The sequence below is a fragment of the Mesoplodon bidens genome (assembly GCF_964165515.1).
Source record: "Mesoplodon bidens genome assembly, chromosome: 3".
NCBI lineage: Eukaryota > Metazoa > Chordata > Mammalia > Artiodactyla > Ziphiidae > Mesoplodon > Mesoplodon bidens.
Window position 1 is genome coordinate 46,161,032 of NC_138178.1, and position 18,128 is coordinate 46,179,159.

The window sequence follows — 18,128 nt, forward strand, 5'->3', positions numbered from 1 at the left end:
CTTACCTGCAGCCAAAAGCACCTCAGGTACTACATAACACTTTTTCCTCCAGAACTTCTTACTGGTTCATTATAGCCATTGGTTCCTGTTCTGCTTGCCTGTTCTTCACCAAAATGCCTATAATGTTTTTGGACATAGCTGTGCTTTAAAATTTTCTGTTATTTTTCTATTCAAAGTTCCCCAAATACCCATATCTAGGTACTACACAGACTAACATTTGAAAGCAAACAGTATATGTCAGTGAACAAAAGGAAAGACCTTTTTTTTTTTTCTGGACAACATAAAGCTCTATGCTATGTATCATTCATTGGTAATAAACTGTAAGTGAGTAGCAGAGTTCTGATGAACAAAATAAGATCTGTGTAGCCTCCTGGATTAATAGCAGAGAATAGATCAGCAGCACTGTTCTTTCTGATGCTGATTTTTTCCCATTTTCTCAACTTTCATGAGATCAAAGGAAGAAATGTTTCAGGTCTGTTTACAAAATGGCATGCTGTCTACATAAAACGAATCCCATAAATCACCTTAAGATCCAGTCAGTTTAATATAAAATGTTTTTAATTGTTTTTGAAAACATTTAAAAAACAATTTTTGAGCACTTTCAATAAAAAAAGAGAACTGAAATGCTACTGCAATATTCAACTACCGTAGTTTCAGCAGGTACAACAGACAACAAAACACTGGGGAAATCTTGAATTTTTGCACTAAATGAAAACATGAAACAGGGCTTGTTTTTTTCATTTATGGTGTAGTAAAACACATTATAGTACAAGACTGTTATATGAACCTCTGATGCACTGCACAAAAAAACACTTTCCTTCTTTTCAGTTCAAAAGTCAGTGCTTATTGCAATTATATGCAAAATTATTTACTTCATGAAGTCTTATCATGATAAACAGTATGCAAAATGTTTAAAACATCAAAACAATGAAAATAATCTGAGAAAAGAACATATTCAACAATAACTAAGCAGAATTAGTAAACATAAAAAAGCAAATAACTTGTGAATAACTATGCTTGTCTGGCTAACAATGAACCAGTTTCAGTACAGCCAAGAAAAAAAAAAAGTGGTTACAGGAATACCTAGTACTGTACAAGATAAGTCAATAACACTCATGCACATTTTGTGATCATGTATTAACATGGTGAAGCAAACTAAACTTAATTTTTCCTGCTGTAATATTCTCATGTAAGAGAATAAGAAATAGAAATATCTCATTGAGATTAATGCACATTGCTACATAAGACAATTTTATCTGTCACTTTGATGACATTTTGTCTTTTCATAATGAAACACATTTAAAAAGTTTAATCTGTGGACTGTATTGGTTGCATTTATCCTAAGAGATGTGCCTACCACAGGTTCAACAAATTTAGTGCAATATATGAACCCCAGAAAGTTTGCTGGACGAATTCAACCAAATTTAAAGTGTTTGCTGCAATACTGTACAGGGGGTTAAAAATCCTCCAGTCTTTATATTTTTATCAAAAAAGATTTCCATTATTTTTGTATTAGTAGGAAGTTAATAATGTAAACAAGGGATTAGAATGGCCTCAAAATCTCCTTTTCAGAGTATCTCATGTAGAAAGGCTCCCATCATTTGTTAAAAGAAATCACACAGTTTCCTTTGGGTATTGCATACTTTGGTGTGCAGTAGTGCTGTGTCTCAGTGTACAGTGAAGAAGTAACTAGCATCAAGAAAAAAAATCTAACAGATCATTAAATCAAGATAACAGCAAACACACACAAATGCCAATAACTAGGACATATCAATATATAAACCTCTGAGCCAAACCTAGCACCATTTATTTATCAAAATGTTAATACCCTACTTTGCAAATTTATTGAACAATGAAATCTTATTAAATTAAACCCTTCATCACATTTGTTAAATATTCATGGATTGTAGTCTTTTGATTGGCTTACGGTAAAGGAAAGCTTAGCTAGGCTCAAGGTAGCATAGCAATGGTTTAATGTTAGCTTTAAAAACTTAACGGCAATTTTTAAGTCTATTTGAAACTGATATTGAAGCTCACTTAAATGGAGCTGTCGACTAGTGAGAAGATTTGTGTCAGCATGAAATTCATAAATAATTATTCACAAAACAAAATGGGAGCCACAGAGAGAAACATTTTAAAACAAATCCTGAGTGCTTCTTTTGCAATTGTGGTTATCACAATAAATAAAAATTAAGCATGTTATAAAATGCTCCTCTTCTTCAAGTACTATTGATATCCCCTTTGTTTTATCAGAGATATAAAGATTTGTGACTTCAGACCTCAGGTGGTGAAATGTTTTCTGTTTAGTTTTTTATGTTCTCTCCTGCTTATCTGTTTTTCAAAGGGATTCCCATGATCAAATTGCATTTCTATATTCAGGAGCAGTGAAGGAGTCAGTCACTAAATCGAGGACTTATAATTAAAACCCTTCAAAATAAATCTTAAATAGAATTTTAATATGTGCATGCAGACATACTGTGATGAAACTAAGAAAATGCTTTTAGTTTCCTTCTAAATTCCCCTATCTCAACTACCAAATAATAAAACATAAAATATTCTTCTAACATGCTTGTATTTATTCTATTAAATTACAATGTTTGGAATTACTTACTTGTCTGTGTGTGTGTGCACGTGCGGGCATGTCTCTGTCTTAGCTCCATGTTAAAATCAACATTTTAAAAGAAGACTAATGCAAGGTCACAAATATAAATGGCTACTAGTTTTTCCTTTTAAATATTTTAGCGCAGCTTTTGCTTTCCTTACATTAATATGTAATTTTCCATTATTTTCTCCTATTTAAGCCCTTCGTTGCAGGTGCAAATGGTACTGAAGTCCCAGAAAGTCCTACAGAGATTTTTTTTCATTCTACAGTAGCTCTATGCTTCAAGCCTAAATACTTATAATAACCTGAATATTATCCCTGTTTCAAGGAAGACCTTCTTGTCTACAGTTTACCTTAACTATGATTTCATATCTAAATGATAATGCCAACAACAAAAATATCCTATACCTAAAATCAATGGTTTCCTGTAAAATCTGTGCAGATCAACCAATGAATTAAAATAAACTTATACAAAATAAAGATCTAGACTGCTCTCGTAAAAGCTGGTTATTCTTTTGTTTACTAGCAAATAATGATTAAATGGGGAACATTATAAAATTGAAAACCTAATATTTGTTTTTCTACAGCCTACTCTCTTCAGAAACTTGTTAAGAGCTGAGGCGAGTCTAACCATTTCCTACTGAAGAAGAAACCGCTTCTGCAGCAAACTCTTAAAATGTCACAATTAATAGTAAGTGTTTCTGCTGCGGGAGGCACTTCCATTAAGACAAATACAATACATATGTCTTTCGATACAGTGTGCTACATATTATAAAATACAATTTAACCCAACATTTCAACAGTAGGGTGGTCCTTGCTTTCTATCCATTCAAAACCTGATGAAGTCATAGAGCTCATGGATTCACTGCAAATTTGTTGAAATAATGGGTCATTCTTTAATTCTTCCAGTGTAGCTTCATCATCTTGTCCCTGCTGACGACCTGGATCAAACAGTAGATTTGGATCTAAAGCGTTCAAATCATTGATGCTGCCTGAGAGCTCAGAAGACAACCTGATGTCGCTAGAAAAATCAGACGCAGGATTAGTGAGATCAGATGCTACCTGACCTACCAGCTGCTGGTTGGTTTGCAAGCTGTCTCCACTCAACAGGTCTTTAACAGTGCTACTGAAATCTAATTGTTGCTCTCCAATTTCTGATTGTGCTTGATTATCGCCAGGAGAAAAACTGATCTGATCGGTGCTATTACTTTTGGTGAGGTAAGATGGTGCTTGGAATTCATAAATAGAAGTGCTGGAATCGATCATATTCTGCTGATTGGCACTAGGAAAGACAGTGGAAGTTTCCAAAATCTGAGTGAGATTCATCCGGGCTGTATAATTGGAGGGCAGGTTGTTCATGCCCAAACCTCTCACTGCATCATCATTGTCAGAATCAAGTTTACTCAACAAAACATTGGTTATTTTTTTACTGTTTGTTTGCTTCTGAAGAGCATTTGGGAAGGCTGTTTGCATCATGACTGTCAATGGAACCGACTGACTTCTTTGAGCTATATTGTTGGCACATGCATCCGTGTGAACGTTTGTGAAAACATGAACTTCAGGGGTTACTGGACTTCCAAAGGGGGTCACATTAGATCGGGGGATATTAGATACTGGGTAGAGGGTGCTTCCACTAAGATTACGTTGGCGATGAACAGCAGGGCTCACGCTTCGGCACCGGAAGTTGCTGCTGGCCGAAGAGTTAGTTCCTTTATTATCAAGAGGGGCAGGGACCGCAAAGCCCTCCTGTTTGTTGGTGTTACTTACAGTGGCACCTTGATGCTGCACAGGAGAGACAGGAGTCAGACGACCAAAATGAGTGTCATGATGTCTGGATTGAGACTGGTAAGACTGTCCAGGCACAGCAAAAGCATGAGGTTTCCTGAAACGGTCTTCCACTAGTTCCTGATAGCTTGGGAGAATGCCATGGCCAGAAACGGATGAATTACCGACCCCACTATACCCATTATTCATCCATTCAAGCTTGGTTTTGTCGGGGTGTGTGGCCATGGGTCTCTGCATCGGTTTCACAGGACTACTTGAGACAATGCTGGCGTCATGATAGGCCATACTGGAGCTTATTGGGGTAAATGCAAATGGATTCCTGCATTCCACGGGGCTGGGAGGGACACTGCTGCTGCAGTTAGAATGGGGAGTACCGATGGGTGTGTGTCGGCTACTTCCTAAAGCACTATCCACGGGCGTGGTCTGGGCCAACCTGGAGCAAGGGCTCTCCCGTGACAGGCTCTGAGACCCAGCAACCACTTCAGATGTGGGGGTGGGGGTGGGGGTGGGGGTTGGGGTCGGGGTGGGGGTCGGGGTTGGGGTGGGGATCGGGGTGCCATTGCTACGGATGGGGTGGTAGAAGTGGGTGCTGGGGGCGTGAGATGACGCTGGAGCGCCTGGAGTTACAGACTGACTCTGAAGGGTCATTCCCAAACAGTTACCGTAAGCATGGGAATTGTTCATTGACATCTGCTGTTCCATGAGTACCAGCTCCTCTACAATACTGTCCTGGGTAAGCTCCTCATCGAAAGGAAAGTAGCTTTCATTTGCTTGGGAAACAGAAGGCTCGAACTCCTTCAGTTCGGACTGTAGAGGTAACTGATCTGAAGACTGTGCTTGCATTTGACTCAGAGAAGATTCTTGCATCTGGCTGTGTAGTTGCTGGGAATACGTGCCCTGTGGCATTCCTTCTAATTCCCAAACAGACTTCTCTAAGTCATTGATATCAGAGTGCTCAGGAACTGTCATGACACTGATACCTTGCTGTTGTTCACAGCTGGCAGATAGAAACTCAGAATCCTTAGTGACCTGTTGCCATTCATTTGGATTAAAGCTGCCATGCGATTTTGAATCACTGTCCAAGAGAAAGACACTGCCTTCAAGCTTTACTTTTATATCTGGAGATGATGATGGCGTGGTTTGCTGTTCTGAAGCTAAATCACTGGTAACAAGAGCAGAGGAATTCACGGGTTGACTTGCCACTACGTGCGAGTTAACATTTGTTGATACCTTGCTAGGAATCTGAGAACCTGCTGCTGAACTTTCTGTTTTCCCTGAATGTGGAACCTTTTGGTCCTTCTTAACACTGCCTGGTTTCTGACCTTCCGAGATAACTGCAGAAAGCTGTTCCACAATTGGTTTCTTTACAGGAGGCACCTGGGACTCTTGCAATGCAGAAGACAGCCGCTTTCTTGGACTTTTAGTGCATAATTTAGGGTCTTTATTTATTGAGTCACCATTAGATGGTGAGCTGGTGCTGGTGAAAGTTAAGTTCTGAGTGGCAACTGAGAGAGTGATAGTGCTTTGATTATTGCCTGTTGAAGTGCCTGGCAGAATTTCATTACAGCGATTTTTACATTTGGTCCTCTGGTCACAGACCTTAGTTGCTTTTATTTCATTAACACCTTCATTGGAAGGTTTTTGCACTACTCCCTCTGTATTACTTTTCTGCCCCGAGAGGGCACTAGGTGTTGTTTTGGGCACGTCACCCCCATCAGAGTTCTCTTGGCACTGTACAGGATGCTCATCTGATGACATCTCAGGTTCCATTTTGACTTCCACAGCAGATGGTCCCCCGGTGCTGCTGGTCCTGGATCCAGGAGACTGAAGTGAAACAACAGAACCATTCTTGATCTGTGGAATGGTCCTTGATTCTTCAGTTGTTCCTGCAGCACTGTTTACTGAGGCAGAGTGTTTCAGAGGGGCACTACTGTTGCTGGGTGTGAGCGATATTGCTGTCATTTTCACCACATTTAGAGAACTCACGTGTGACGTGGGTACAACAGCGGTTTTGATGGGACTACTAGTAAAGAGGACAGTAGTTGGAGAGCGGATGGTGAGGGCACTGGTGTTGGCTGGTTTGGGTAAGATCTGAGGGTAGCGGTGACGGGCAGAGCGATCCCCCCCAGGACTGGCTGGGACGTGCTGAGGAGTCTTTGGTGCCTGCTTCACAGACTGCATGTGCTGAGTGACCACCTGTACATTGAGGGGAAGAACTTTGCCATCAGAAGAACTCATTGGACTTGGTGAAGTTACCAGTTGCCTGGTCCGTTGGACCTGTTAAAAAGGCGGAAAACAAAAATATCAGAGGTAACAAGTCTAGAATATAAATAGCAATTCATATATTCATTAGTATTAAGGCATTTGATACATGTAATGCTAAAAAGAAAAAAAAAGACAGTTTGTATGTTAGACAAGAGTTTTTAGACCAGATTCGATAGGACCAGACAAGAAAATACTATAATAAATGCAACATAGTGTAATATAGTTACCAAATACAATGATATGTAAGAAGAGTATTAAGACTTCAATGAAAAACTTCACATTTGTGATGAATACTTGCTAAAACAATGAATTTTAAGGAGGTTATAGGGAGCAGAAATAAAATCCTGAAGAAACATGCAACTATAAAGGTATCTAACTGGAGTCTGTGGCAAGATGACTCACTCACCGGGGAGACTGTCTTATAAATGGATCTCCCTTGGGCATTACTAATAAACCACTGTGGATAAGGTCTCAGATAAAACTGCTGCCTTCCCCAGTTTTCTCTACAATGAACAGTGCAAGAGTATGGTTCCCAGGTATTCCATGTTTCAATAACATGATGATGATGATGATAAGGATAATGATAAGAACAGGAAAAACCACAAGATACTATATTTCCCTAATAACATCATAAATAACAACATAAAATACCATCTTGCTTTAGCATGATGCACTCTCATTTTATTTTTATTTATTTATTCTTAAACATTAAAAACAATTATTTATTTATTAATTAATTTTTGGCTGCTCTGGCTCTTTGTTGCTGCGTGTGGGCTTTTCTCTAGTTGCGGCGAGCGGGGGCTACTCTTCGTTGTGGTGCATGGGCTTCTCATTTTGCACGGGCTTCTCACTGGGGTGGCTTCTCTTGTTGTTCAGCATGGGCTCTAGGAGCACGGGCTTCAGTAGGTGTGGCATGCAGGCTCAACAGTTGTGGCTCATGGGCTCTAGAGCATAGGCTCAGTAGTTGTGGTGCACGGGCTTAGTTGCTCCGTGGCATGTGGGATCTTCCTGGACCAGGGCTCGAACCCGTGTCCCCTGCGTTGGTGGGCGGATTCTTAACCGTGGCGCCACTAGGGAAGCCCATGCACTCTCATTTTAAAAGCGTCTTCATCATAAACTCAGTTGTGTGAGACAGGCAAGGAGTAGACCATAACCTCTATTTGTTGATAAGAGACTCAGAGTAGCTTAGAGATTTGCCCAAGGTCCCATGTCCAGCAAGCCATTGAGACAAGTCTATGTTAATGTATTACCAACACATATTACAATTTTGCTCCATCTGAATGTTAAAAAGGAAAAAAATATAAACCAAAAAATGTTTGCAATTGTGTCACCTTTGCTTAGCTAGAGATGAAACAACTCTGAAAATGACTCATCTCTTACATAAAGCTCTGACCAGTTATGTGCAAACTTGTATGTCTTGTAATTTCACTTCTGTTCCTTTTATAGCTCACGCTGTAATCAACAACGTATATCCTGAATAAAAGACAACCGACTGAAGTGAAGTCGTGTGTGGTCACAAAATCATTTTATAACTGTATCTACACCTATACTTGCCTCCTTCTGTGCCACTTTAAACTAAACAACTGACTTCCCACAATCCCAGTAAGGCCAAATGCTATTTAATGATATTACCGGAATGGGACTAGGGACAGCTGCCACAACGATACCGATAGGCTGAGGAGAGAGGATTGCAGGATTTCCATTAGAAAGACTAGTCACTCCATTGGTTGTAGCGCCTTCTGATTTTTTTGCTGAGGATTCTCCTGGCAAAGGGGATTGTAGTTTCTGTTCTTGTTGCTTCTTCTGGATTTTCCGTTGCAACTGCTGTTTAGCGTCAATAGGAGATGGCAGAGTCTTCACTTGGGGCTGAAAGGAATTACTTTCAGCTGTAGGTATAAAAGCAGAAGGCTGGGTAATTCCTTTAATTCCTGAAAATAAACAGAAAGTAAAGCTAAAATACTCTTTATAGAAAGCAGTTACAACTCAATTTCTAAGACTATGTAGCCATTTACTGGACAAAGCAACCAAACCCAGCAAATTTTAACTCACAATTTCTTTATAAAGCATAAATATTACACTTCCAGCTATAAACATTTGTCAATATGGTTTTAACTGACACCTTAAAATATGGTTCAACTTAGATGACAGCTGTAGTTATATCTGCAATAATAGATGAAGATTTTGAAAAGAGTAGTAGCTATGTCACTGATGTGCAAAAGCTAAGATAAATGCCAAGATAACATGTTTTACATTTTATCAGATGTCAGAAAAATCTTCCTTCACCCTTCTCTAATTAAGAAATTCATGCATTTTCATGATTTTAATATTCAGTCCACAAGGGGCACTCAATAAATATTTGCTGAAACCATCCATATCTTAGAAAAAAATTGTATGGGGAAAAGAAGTCTTTAATTCTACATGAATTTCACGAAAATAGGTAATACAATTTTAACTGCTTTAATTAATTAATTAATTATTCCAGTATGACCTAGGAGAAATTAAGCAGAGTTTCTTAATAAGACTGAGGTTAAGATATTCTAAAAAAGGGTCACTGAAAAAGCTTTTTAAAGTAGTAGTAAGATCAACACTGAGAAAAAGGAATGATAAAATAAGCAAGGGATAAATTTTAAGAAAACTTGATTATGTAATACGACTAATTTTTCAAAAGCTCATTTCACATTTAGGGAGTGGCATTAAGATCATTAGAAAGTGAGCAGGGGTCAGTAGAAACAGTGGAGAGAGGCAAAGGGAGGACACCCCTGTCCTGCTGGCACATCCTGACCTTCCCTTCCCCTCCCCAGCCGTTTCTGCTTTTCATCTTGTTAACAGCAACAGCTTCGGGAGTGGGAGACGGGAAGGAGGAAAAGTGACTGTAAACTCTAACCCACACACTCACTGCTCAACAATCCCACATGTTCTGACCCCCCTTTTATCACCTAAGTACTATTCTTTCTCCTCAAATCCAACTCGAATTGCACTGCTCCCATCCGGTCCGCAGCCTCGGCTCTGGCTGCTCAGCACCTGCACCCGAGAGCCTGTGCCAACTGCTCAAGCTCGCTGTCTCATGCCTCCTGCTAGGGTTTCTGGACAGGCATGAGTTCCAAGCAGCTGCTTACAAAGGACATCTGTAATACAACCTGTTCTTAATATGGAGACGATACTTACAAAAAAGCAAATGCACCTTCAAAGGATGAAGATTCATCACTACCAAAGATATTTTTAAAAGTGGCAATGGGGCTTCCCTGGTGGTGCAGTGGTTAGGAATCTCCCTGCCAATGCAGGGGACACGGGTTCGAGCCCTGGTCCGGGAAGATCTCACATGCTGCGGAGCAGCTAAGCCATGTGCTACAACTACTGAGCTTGAGCTCTAGAGCCCGCGAGCGGCAACTGCTGAGCCCAGGGGCCACAACTACTGAAGCCCGTGCACCTAGAGCCCACGCTCCACAACAAGAGAAGCCACCGCAATGAGGAGCCTGTGCACCACAATGAAGAGTAGCCCCCGCTTGCTGCAACTAGAGAAAGCCCGCATGCAGCAGTAAAGACCCACTGCAGCCAAAAATAAATTTAAAAAAAACAAAGTGGCAATGGCTGAGAACGAAATTTCAGAAGATGTTAAAAAACAGCCTCCCAAGCTACTTTCAAAAAGTGAAAATGCCTACTTATATATGTGATTTTTAGTATTTTAGTTTAAAAAATATACCTTTCTTCACACATATGCCTTAAAAATCCATTCATTCAACATTTCTTTCAGTGAGACTATGTGAATAATGTGGGAAATAAGAAGATAGAGATGTCTCTGTTTCTTTATCCCATGATACCTCCTAAGTCCTCAACTTGTGAAAGTACTCTTCTGGGTGTCAGTAGGGGTAGGAGAAAGAGAACACAGAAAGTTGAAGGGCCCATATCTTTTAGAACCTCATTTTGCCAGAAGCTAGTAAGACAGTCTGGTGTAAAGGAGTAACCTGGGTTTTGGAGAAGGACAAATCAGGATTCAAATTCTGGCTAATTCCACTACTTATCTGACTATGGACAAATTACTTAACCTCCCTAAATCTGTTTCCTGATCTGTAAAATGGGAATAAATATCCCCTATCTTACAGGACCACTGGGAGAATAAATGAGGTAACAGATGTGAGCTATCTAGCTAGATAAGGCTGACTAAGCACTCTCCTGCCCCTGTGTAACTACATAAGTGTACAGATTAGAGCCATCCATTTTATATCGAGACAGGAAAAATTATGATGAGGCTCTTGTAAAAGGCTATTTTGCTGGTATTTATGGTCCTCAATTGACAATAAAATGAGAGAACAGAACAATCTCTCTCACACACATACTGCAAATACTTAAAGCTTCTGATAAATTTAAACAGAGAAAAAGGATTCCTTATTAAAATAACGAAGTTAAGATAGAAAAGTAAAGTTATTTAAGAGTATAATTATAATTATAGTTCTGGCTGTGATAAATCTACTGTTTCATATTAATAAATTTTTTATAGAAGTTATAATTTCCTAGAGTAATAACAAAATGTATTCACTCTTTTTTAGGTTTATAAAGTATGACTGAAATAAGACATTTAAAAAATTTCATTAAAATAGATACTTTACACAGCTATTAATTTAGGAGGGAGTTATTATTCCAACGATACTGTCTGTCCTAATACTGTTAATTCTTAAGTTCCTATCTGAATAAAAATACTCATTGAATGCATATTAAAAAATCACTCTTGCTACTTCATAGTAATGCTTCACATGGTTTATTTTTTGTGAGACGAAGGTACCTTTCACATTGTCCAAAGATCATTTCATTTATAAGTATTAGTTTTGGGTATAGGAGTCTTAGCAAGTAATTAAAAAACTTAATCTTACTTTTTACTTGTAATATTTAATTCATTAATTTAGAAACACATATATACTTAAAAGTACACATACACATATTCTTTAAACTTTAAAACAGCAATGGAAAAATTAATGAAATACCAACTAGGAAATCATAAAAGCTTCATACTTAAGCAGAGCAACATACAAAGTTTATCATCAAAGAACTATTATTATTTTTGTTAGCTCAACAAGCCCATCTGAATTTAGTATTAAGGGAAGTAAGAGTGAATGCATACAAATACTAAAAAGACAAAGGAGGTTTTTGGCTAAGCTCTTCTTTTTACTACCAACTCTAAATATAGTTAACACCCTGTCAGTTTTAGCTTGTTAATAATTTTGTACCTGGTGGTGCTGCGGCCATTACAGTTAGAGCTGCCATTGACTTGGTGCCTATATAGTGACTTTTTACAAGGAAGCGGGCTAATTCCAAGACCGTGTCAAATGGCTGGCTTAACACTTTCTGGGCCCATTCACACACAAGACGGCAAGCAGAAGTGATAACTTCCTCATCAATATTTTGAAGCTGCCCAGAAGGTTCAGCTCCTTCCAACTAAACAAAGGAAAAAGGAAAAAAAACGTTTAAAAGAAAGTTCAGAGAAATTAAATTGAAGCACACTTAAGATACATGTTCTTAATCAGAAGATACAATATAAAACTATTGAGTCAAAGTAGTACTAAGTGACTGGTACTGGCAGGCATAAAAGTAGAGACCTGCAAATATGAGGCCTATGCCTATACCCACTGGTGCACGGCCACCAGCAGTGTTGTGAATATAACATTTAAACATATATTGTTAAACATATATGGAAACTAACAGATCTTTTGAATTTTTAAAAAAGCCTTTCCTAACATCAAGAAAACAAACTATGCCATAAGCCGTATTTTCTCTTCTGAAAACATTTGTTCTACACGTTATTCTATAACTTAAATTTTCCTCTTGACAATATATACCGTAGATATATCTACAAATCAGGAACTTTAGATCCATCTTTTTTCTCCTTAATTTCATGAACCACGGTGATATAAGTCATATATGCTAACAGTTACCAGCCACTGTTGAATTTTTTGGCTCATTTATTTAGTAAAAGACAGTTCCTGGTCCCTGGTTTTATCCAAATGAGACCATGCAGAATCGTTCCAATGTTGATAATAAGGTACAATTCTACTTATCAAAAAGAAAAGGCAGAAATTCTTACCCCATCCCCAGTTTTGTGAAAATCAAGATTGGGTAGTGTTGGCATATGAACAAAAGCTTTTTTTCTTAGTCCACTGTAGCAATACGTAATAAATGGTTAAGGTCTAAAGTACTCGAAATTAAATGAACTGTTTATATAGTTAGCACTTGAAAAGTAACCATATATGAAATGAGAATAAAATCAGCCTGAGATACCATCTACTTTCTGAGTTCTTCAGTAAAAGAAAACTTAATATTAGAAACTCAGGACACCTTTACTCTTTTGAAACTGAAACAGTCCTTGTAGAATGTTACTGGCTTAAATGGAACAAAATGATTTTCATCTGTTATAAATTTTATGAATAAATGTTCCTAATAAGCTGTGCCAGCCACCAGTAACAAACAGGTCAGAAGGAAAGGAATATCCAGATGGAAACCTGGCAGAGAGAAGGGAAACTTTAGCCCAGGGCACTGGGACAAAAACAACTCTTAAGAGTGTCACAAGAGCTTTAACCTTTTCACTTTTTTTCCACTGAAACGTAAAGGATTATCACCTGTAACATGCCAAAGACACACGAAGACATTTTTGTTTGTACTCAGGAAACAAGACTCGGTCGTGCAACAACTGGTTAAAGAACACCTGGAGCCGTTTTAGAAAAGCAGTCTCTCCCTTCCCTTTTACATCTCCCTCACAGCAGAATTTTGTTTTGAAAAAGGCCAAAAGCTAAGCAGAGAGAAATGATGTATTTATAATATGATACAGAGACCCTCCATGTTACAATCTTCTTCCAACGGTAGGAAGAACTTTAGTAAACTCTTAATTTTAATTTCCTTACTTCTGTTTGCTCCTAAGTATTTCTCTATCATGAGAGGGGCCTTTTCTATGCCCTGGCTTTAATTTTAATACAGCCTTTAAAGGGTTGGGTGAAAATACAAAGAGAACACTAATCTTACAGCACAAGTTCCACAAAAAATTTTTTTGAATGTTGTATATATTGCCAAGGAGATCCCTGTTTCTAAATTAGAGGAAGGAAAGATGAGAAACTAACATCTTTCTCCACTTTCACTGATATAATTTACAACTGCTGTACTGTGGCGTGCCTTAGTAATTCTATAGTTAAGGAAAAGAAGATCTGACCATTAAGAACACATTATAGTGACAGAGTAAGGTGAAATCTATCACAATCCTGATAACCACTATTTGTTATTTCTCTTGCAGTGTGATAAACAGCTGGGAAAATACAATTTACAATTATTCTAAGTACTTTTGAGTCGTTTATATTTGTTGATTTAAATTTATTTCTAAATATAGTTGCTAGTTGAACTACAGCAGCAGACGTTCTGCAATAAGTGAGAGCTTAAAGAGATTACTAAAAACCATTCTGGTAAAGGATATTTAGATTTGCCTCTTGTGCCCAGACGACGTGCCTTCATGTTTGGAAAGACATTTTTCATGATCTTTCCAAAGTCAGCAGCACTTAATGGATGGTAACCAAGATTGTCACAATAGCTCCTGAAAAAGAAGGAGTGATCAATTCAGAGAGAGCAACAGAACTCAGAATCACATTAGCATAGCGTTATTTCAGTCCAATTTGACCCCATGAGAAAGTGAAAATACACATCTTCAAGTCATTCACCACAGTTTTCACTGATACATGCTCATCCTTCTTTAAAGACTAACTCAGGCTTACTTAGCTTGTTTCATCCTCAGGGTATACAGTACTACTGCTTTTAATAGCAAAAACTTGCAGTAAGACATTGGCAGTACAAAGTTTTCCAGCTACAATCCAAACGTGCATTCTGAAATGAGAATATCCAGGCTCGACCAGTAGGGCTATACGTTTCCACATATATATCAAGCTCACATACTGGAATAATTTCCAATGTAAACATTATGTGTGTCAGACATTAGAGACAAAACTACTACATAGTTTGGAATAGAAACACGATGTATTAGAACTAAAAGGGACCTTAGGGATCATCTATACCAACACTCTCATTTTACCAATAAGGGAAAAAAATGAAGGCACAGTGTTCTCACCCTCCCTCCCCCATTATTGCAAGAAGAAAGTACCTTGTAAGGCAGTAATTTCAAGTGGGACCAGGGAAACAAGCCAAGTCTTACCTACTACTAGATCAGGTGTTCTGTTTTTCTCTACAGCTGCCAGTCATGGGTAAAAGGCCAATTCCTTCTCTACCAGTTCAGCAGCAGGAAAATGCCATGTCCTATTCTGGCTACCAAGGCCTCCCTCATAACTGTTGGCCTTTGGGAGAACCGCTACCAAAGAGCAAGTCAGAGGAATTCCAAAATAACTCAATCAAATCTCCCCAGCTCATCCCCCATTTCAGCATCAACTAGAGCAGCTTCTTGATGAAGAAGTCATGCAGTAGAGAGCCAAGGAAAGAGGTTTAGGATGAAGAAGGAAAACCACTGGAATGGGCTGCATATAATGGTAACTGGGACTTGAGTTCTTGTAGATGGCTGAAAATCCTGGCAACATTCTTGAAGTGAACTGAATTCCAGAAGTCAAATTAGTAGAGATTCAGGAGAAGGTTGGGACCCCTAGGAGCCTTAATAGAGAGAACAGGGTAGGTCTGAAGACTGGTGTTTTTCTTGATTGGGCCCTCCCTATCCCAGCACCAAATACCACACACTTCTGTTGGGGGTGGGGCTGAGGGGAAGCAAATGCATTCTCAACAATGCTGCAGTGTAGGGAGAAGGGAAAGGAGCTAATATGTATCAAAAACTCCCTCTATAAGGAATATTAGATACATCATATGTAAGTTGAGACTAATACTCCAAATGGTTCAGGGGCCAAGGTTTAAAGCACAAAGTGAAGGAGTGACTATTTGGGGGGGCTGACAATTTAAATGAATTGCATCAAATCATAACCATTTCAGTAGCAAGTTAAATTGGTCATCTTTATGGTTTAAACCAGCGCAGAAAGAAAATGTGAATGATTATTTTCCACCTTAGGGACTTGATACTTGTTTCCTCTACCTGGAATATTTTCTTACCCTTCAAGCCCCTGCTTGTTATGATTTTGAAAGGGTCTCTACTGACTACCCTATCTAAAGCAGTGCTCTCCTGCCATACCCTCACCATATTTCTTGTGTGTGTACTTTCTTTTCTTCGCCTGACTTAAAATTATGTAACAGCCAATTTATTTGTTATGTATCCTCCATTAGACTGTAAGTTCAAAGAGGGCAGTGACCATATCTATCTGGTTCATCACTGTATTCTCATCACTAGGAACAAGACTGAAGAGTCATATTATGCCCACGTGTCACATTAAACCTTAATATGACATACAACTTAAAATGACTTTAAATATGACTTAATAAGTATGCCATATTTAAAATGACAAGACACCTTAAAGAAACACATAAAACAAAGCAAAAAAGAAAACAGTAACCACTGGCTCCTATGACAGCACTGGTAGATGGGCCTAAAAAAATTGAAACCAAATAAAGAGAATCAAAGCAATGAGTCTAATGAGAGATATAATATCCATTCTATTCTCCTTTTGTGATTTAGGTTTTGATATTTTTTTCATTATATTAGTATACAAAAGTTCTTTATTATGGCAGAAGGGGTAGGTGGAAGTTTGGCAAAATTAAGTGTCAGGATGATGAATGCAAAATTTGCTTGTCAAACTGAACTAATCCTGAGTGTGATTTCAGAATGTGACCATCTAGTTTCATCTGGTTTCTGATTCTTATTTATTCCACTAAAAGCAGGGAGTTCACTATTTGGAAGAATAACAATGAACTTACCTTTAAAATACTCTTTAGTGGATAAATATATAAAGTATCGGTTGGCCAAAAGGTTCGTTTGGTTTTTTCTGTAAGGTGGCTCTAGTAGCACTTATTGTCTTTAACTTCATTCAAAACAATTTTGTTAGATTGTATGTGACAGCTGTCCTATCAGTGTGCATTTAAAAAAAGACATCAAAACTGGTGAATTTTTGTGTAGTCATTTTAATATTGAAGACGGAAGAAAAAAAGCAACATTATTTCAAGAAAGGTAAAAACGCAACCGAAATGCAAAAAAAAGATTTGTGCAGCACATGGAGAAGGTGCTGTGACTGACTGAACGTGTCAAAAGTGGTTTGCGAAGTTCTGTGCTGCAGATTTCTCGTTGGACGATGTTCCACAGTTGGGTAGACCAGTTGAAGTTGATAGTGATCAAATCAAGGCATTAATTGAGAACAATCAACGTTATCCCACGTGGGAGATGGCTGACATACTCAAAATATCCAAATCAAGCACTGAAAATCATTTGCACCAGCTTGGTTATGTTCATCGCTTTGATGTTTGGGTTCCACATAAGTTAAGCGAAAAAAACCTTCTTGACCGTATTTCCATGTGCGATTCTCTACTAAAACATAACGAAAACGTTCTGTTTTTAAAACAAACTGTGACGGGCGATGAAAAGTGGATACTGTATAATAATGTGAAACAGAACAGATCACGGGGCAAGCAAAATGAACCACCACCAACCACACCAAAGGCCGGTCTTCGCCCAAAGAAGGTGATGTTGTGTATATGGTGGGATTGGAAGGGAGTCATCTATTATGAACTCCTTCTGGAAAGCCAAAATTAAGTCAAACAAGCTCCCAATTAGACCAACTGAAAGCAGCACTCCACGAAAAGCATCCAGAACTAGTCAACAGAAAACACAGAATCTTCCATCAGGATAATGCAAGACCACATGTTTCTCTGATGACCAGGCAAAAACTATTACAGCTTGGCTGGGAAGTTCTGATTCATCCACTATATTCACCAGACATTGTACCTTCGGATTTCCATTTATTTTGGTCTTTACAAAATCCTCTTAATGGAAAAAATTTCAATTCCCTGGAAGACTGTAAAAGGTACCTGGAACAGTTCTTTGCTCAAAAAGATAAAGTTTTGGGAAGATGGAATTATGAAGTTGCCTGAAAAATGGCAGAAGGTAGTGGAAAAAAACGGTGAATATGTTGTTCCATAAAGTTCTTTGTGAAAATGAAAAATGTCTTTTATTTTTACTTAAAACCGAAGGCACTTTTTGGCCAACCCAATACTTTGTAGACATATAATAAACAACTCAAATTATACCTCCTGAATCAAATAGTAGGCAATGTTAAGAATAAAACTGCTTATGGTTCAAAATTCTATACTTTGACACCTTACATGTCAAAGAGAAAATAAAGAGCACCTCAATTTTAAAGTAACAATAACAATACCCAGACAGGTCATCAATTTCTTTAATTTTGTGAAATTAATGAACTGGAAATGAGTTCAGAAGGTTGTATAGTTCAACTTCCTGCCAGTTGTGGAAATGGCTATCCTCCTGAATGATGGGTTACCTCTGAACACTTCTCCTGATAGGAAGGGCTCTATATTGTGACGTGGCCTATCCAATTTTCAGTGGTTCTAATTT

The 18,128-nt window shown here is 38.3% G+C and overlaps 1 protein-coding gene across 2 annotated transcripts in view; it reads right to left on the reverse strand.

The window, feature by feature from the left end:
* Window positions 1–536: 536 nt before the first annotated feature.
* RFX7 (regulatory factor X7) overlaps window positions 537–18,128 on the reverse strand; it is a 157,630-nt gene continuing 140,038 nt past the window's right edge. For both annotated transcript variants that reach the window (XM_081227367.1, XM_081227366.1), the window contains exons 6-10: window positions 14,100–14,216; window positions 12,726–12,810; window positions 11,872–12,079; window positions 8,285–8,580; window positions 537–6,664 (exon numbers count right to left, since the gene is read on the reverse strand). In XM_081227367.1, the coding sequence (XP_081083493.1) occupies window positions 3,386–6,664; window positions 8,285–8,580; window positions 11,872–12,079; window positions 12,726–12,810; window positions 14,100–14,216 (3,985 nt within the window). In that variant the 3' untranslated portion in view covers window positions 537–3,385. The remainder of the gene's footprint in view (window positions 6,665–8,284; window positions 8,581–11,871; window positions 12,080–12,725; window positions 12,811–14,099; window positions 14,217–18,128) is intronic.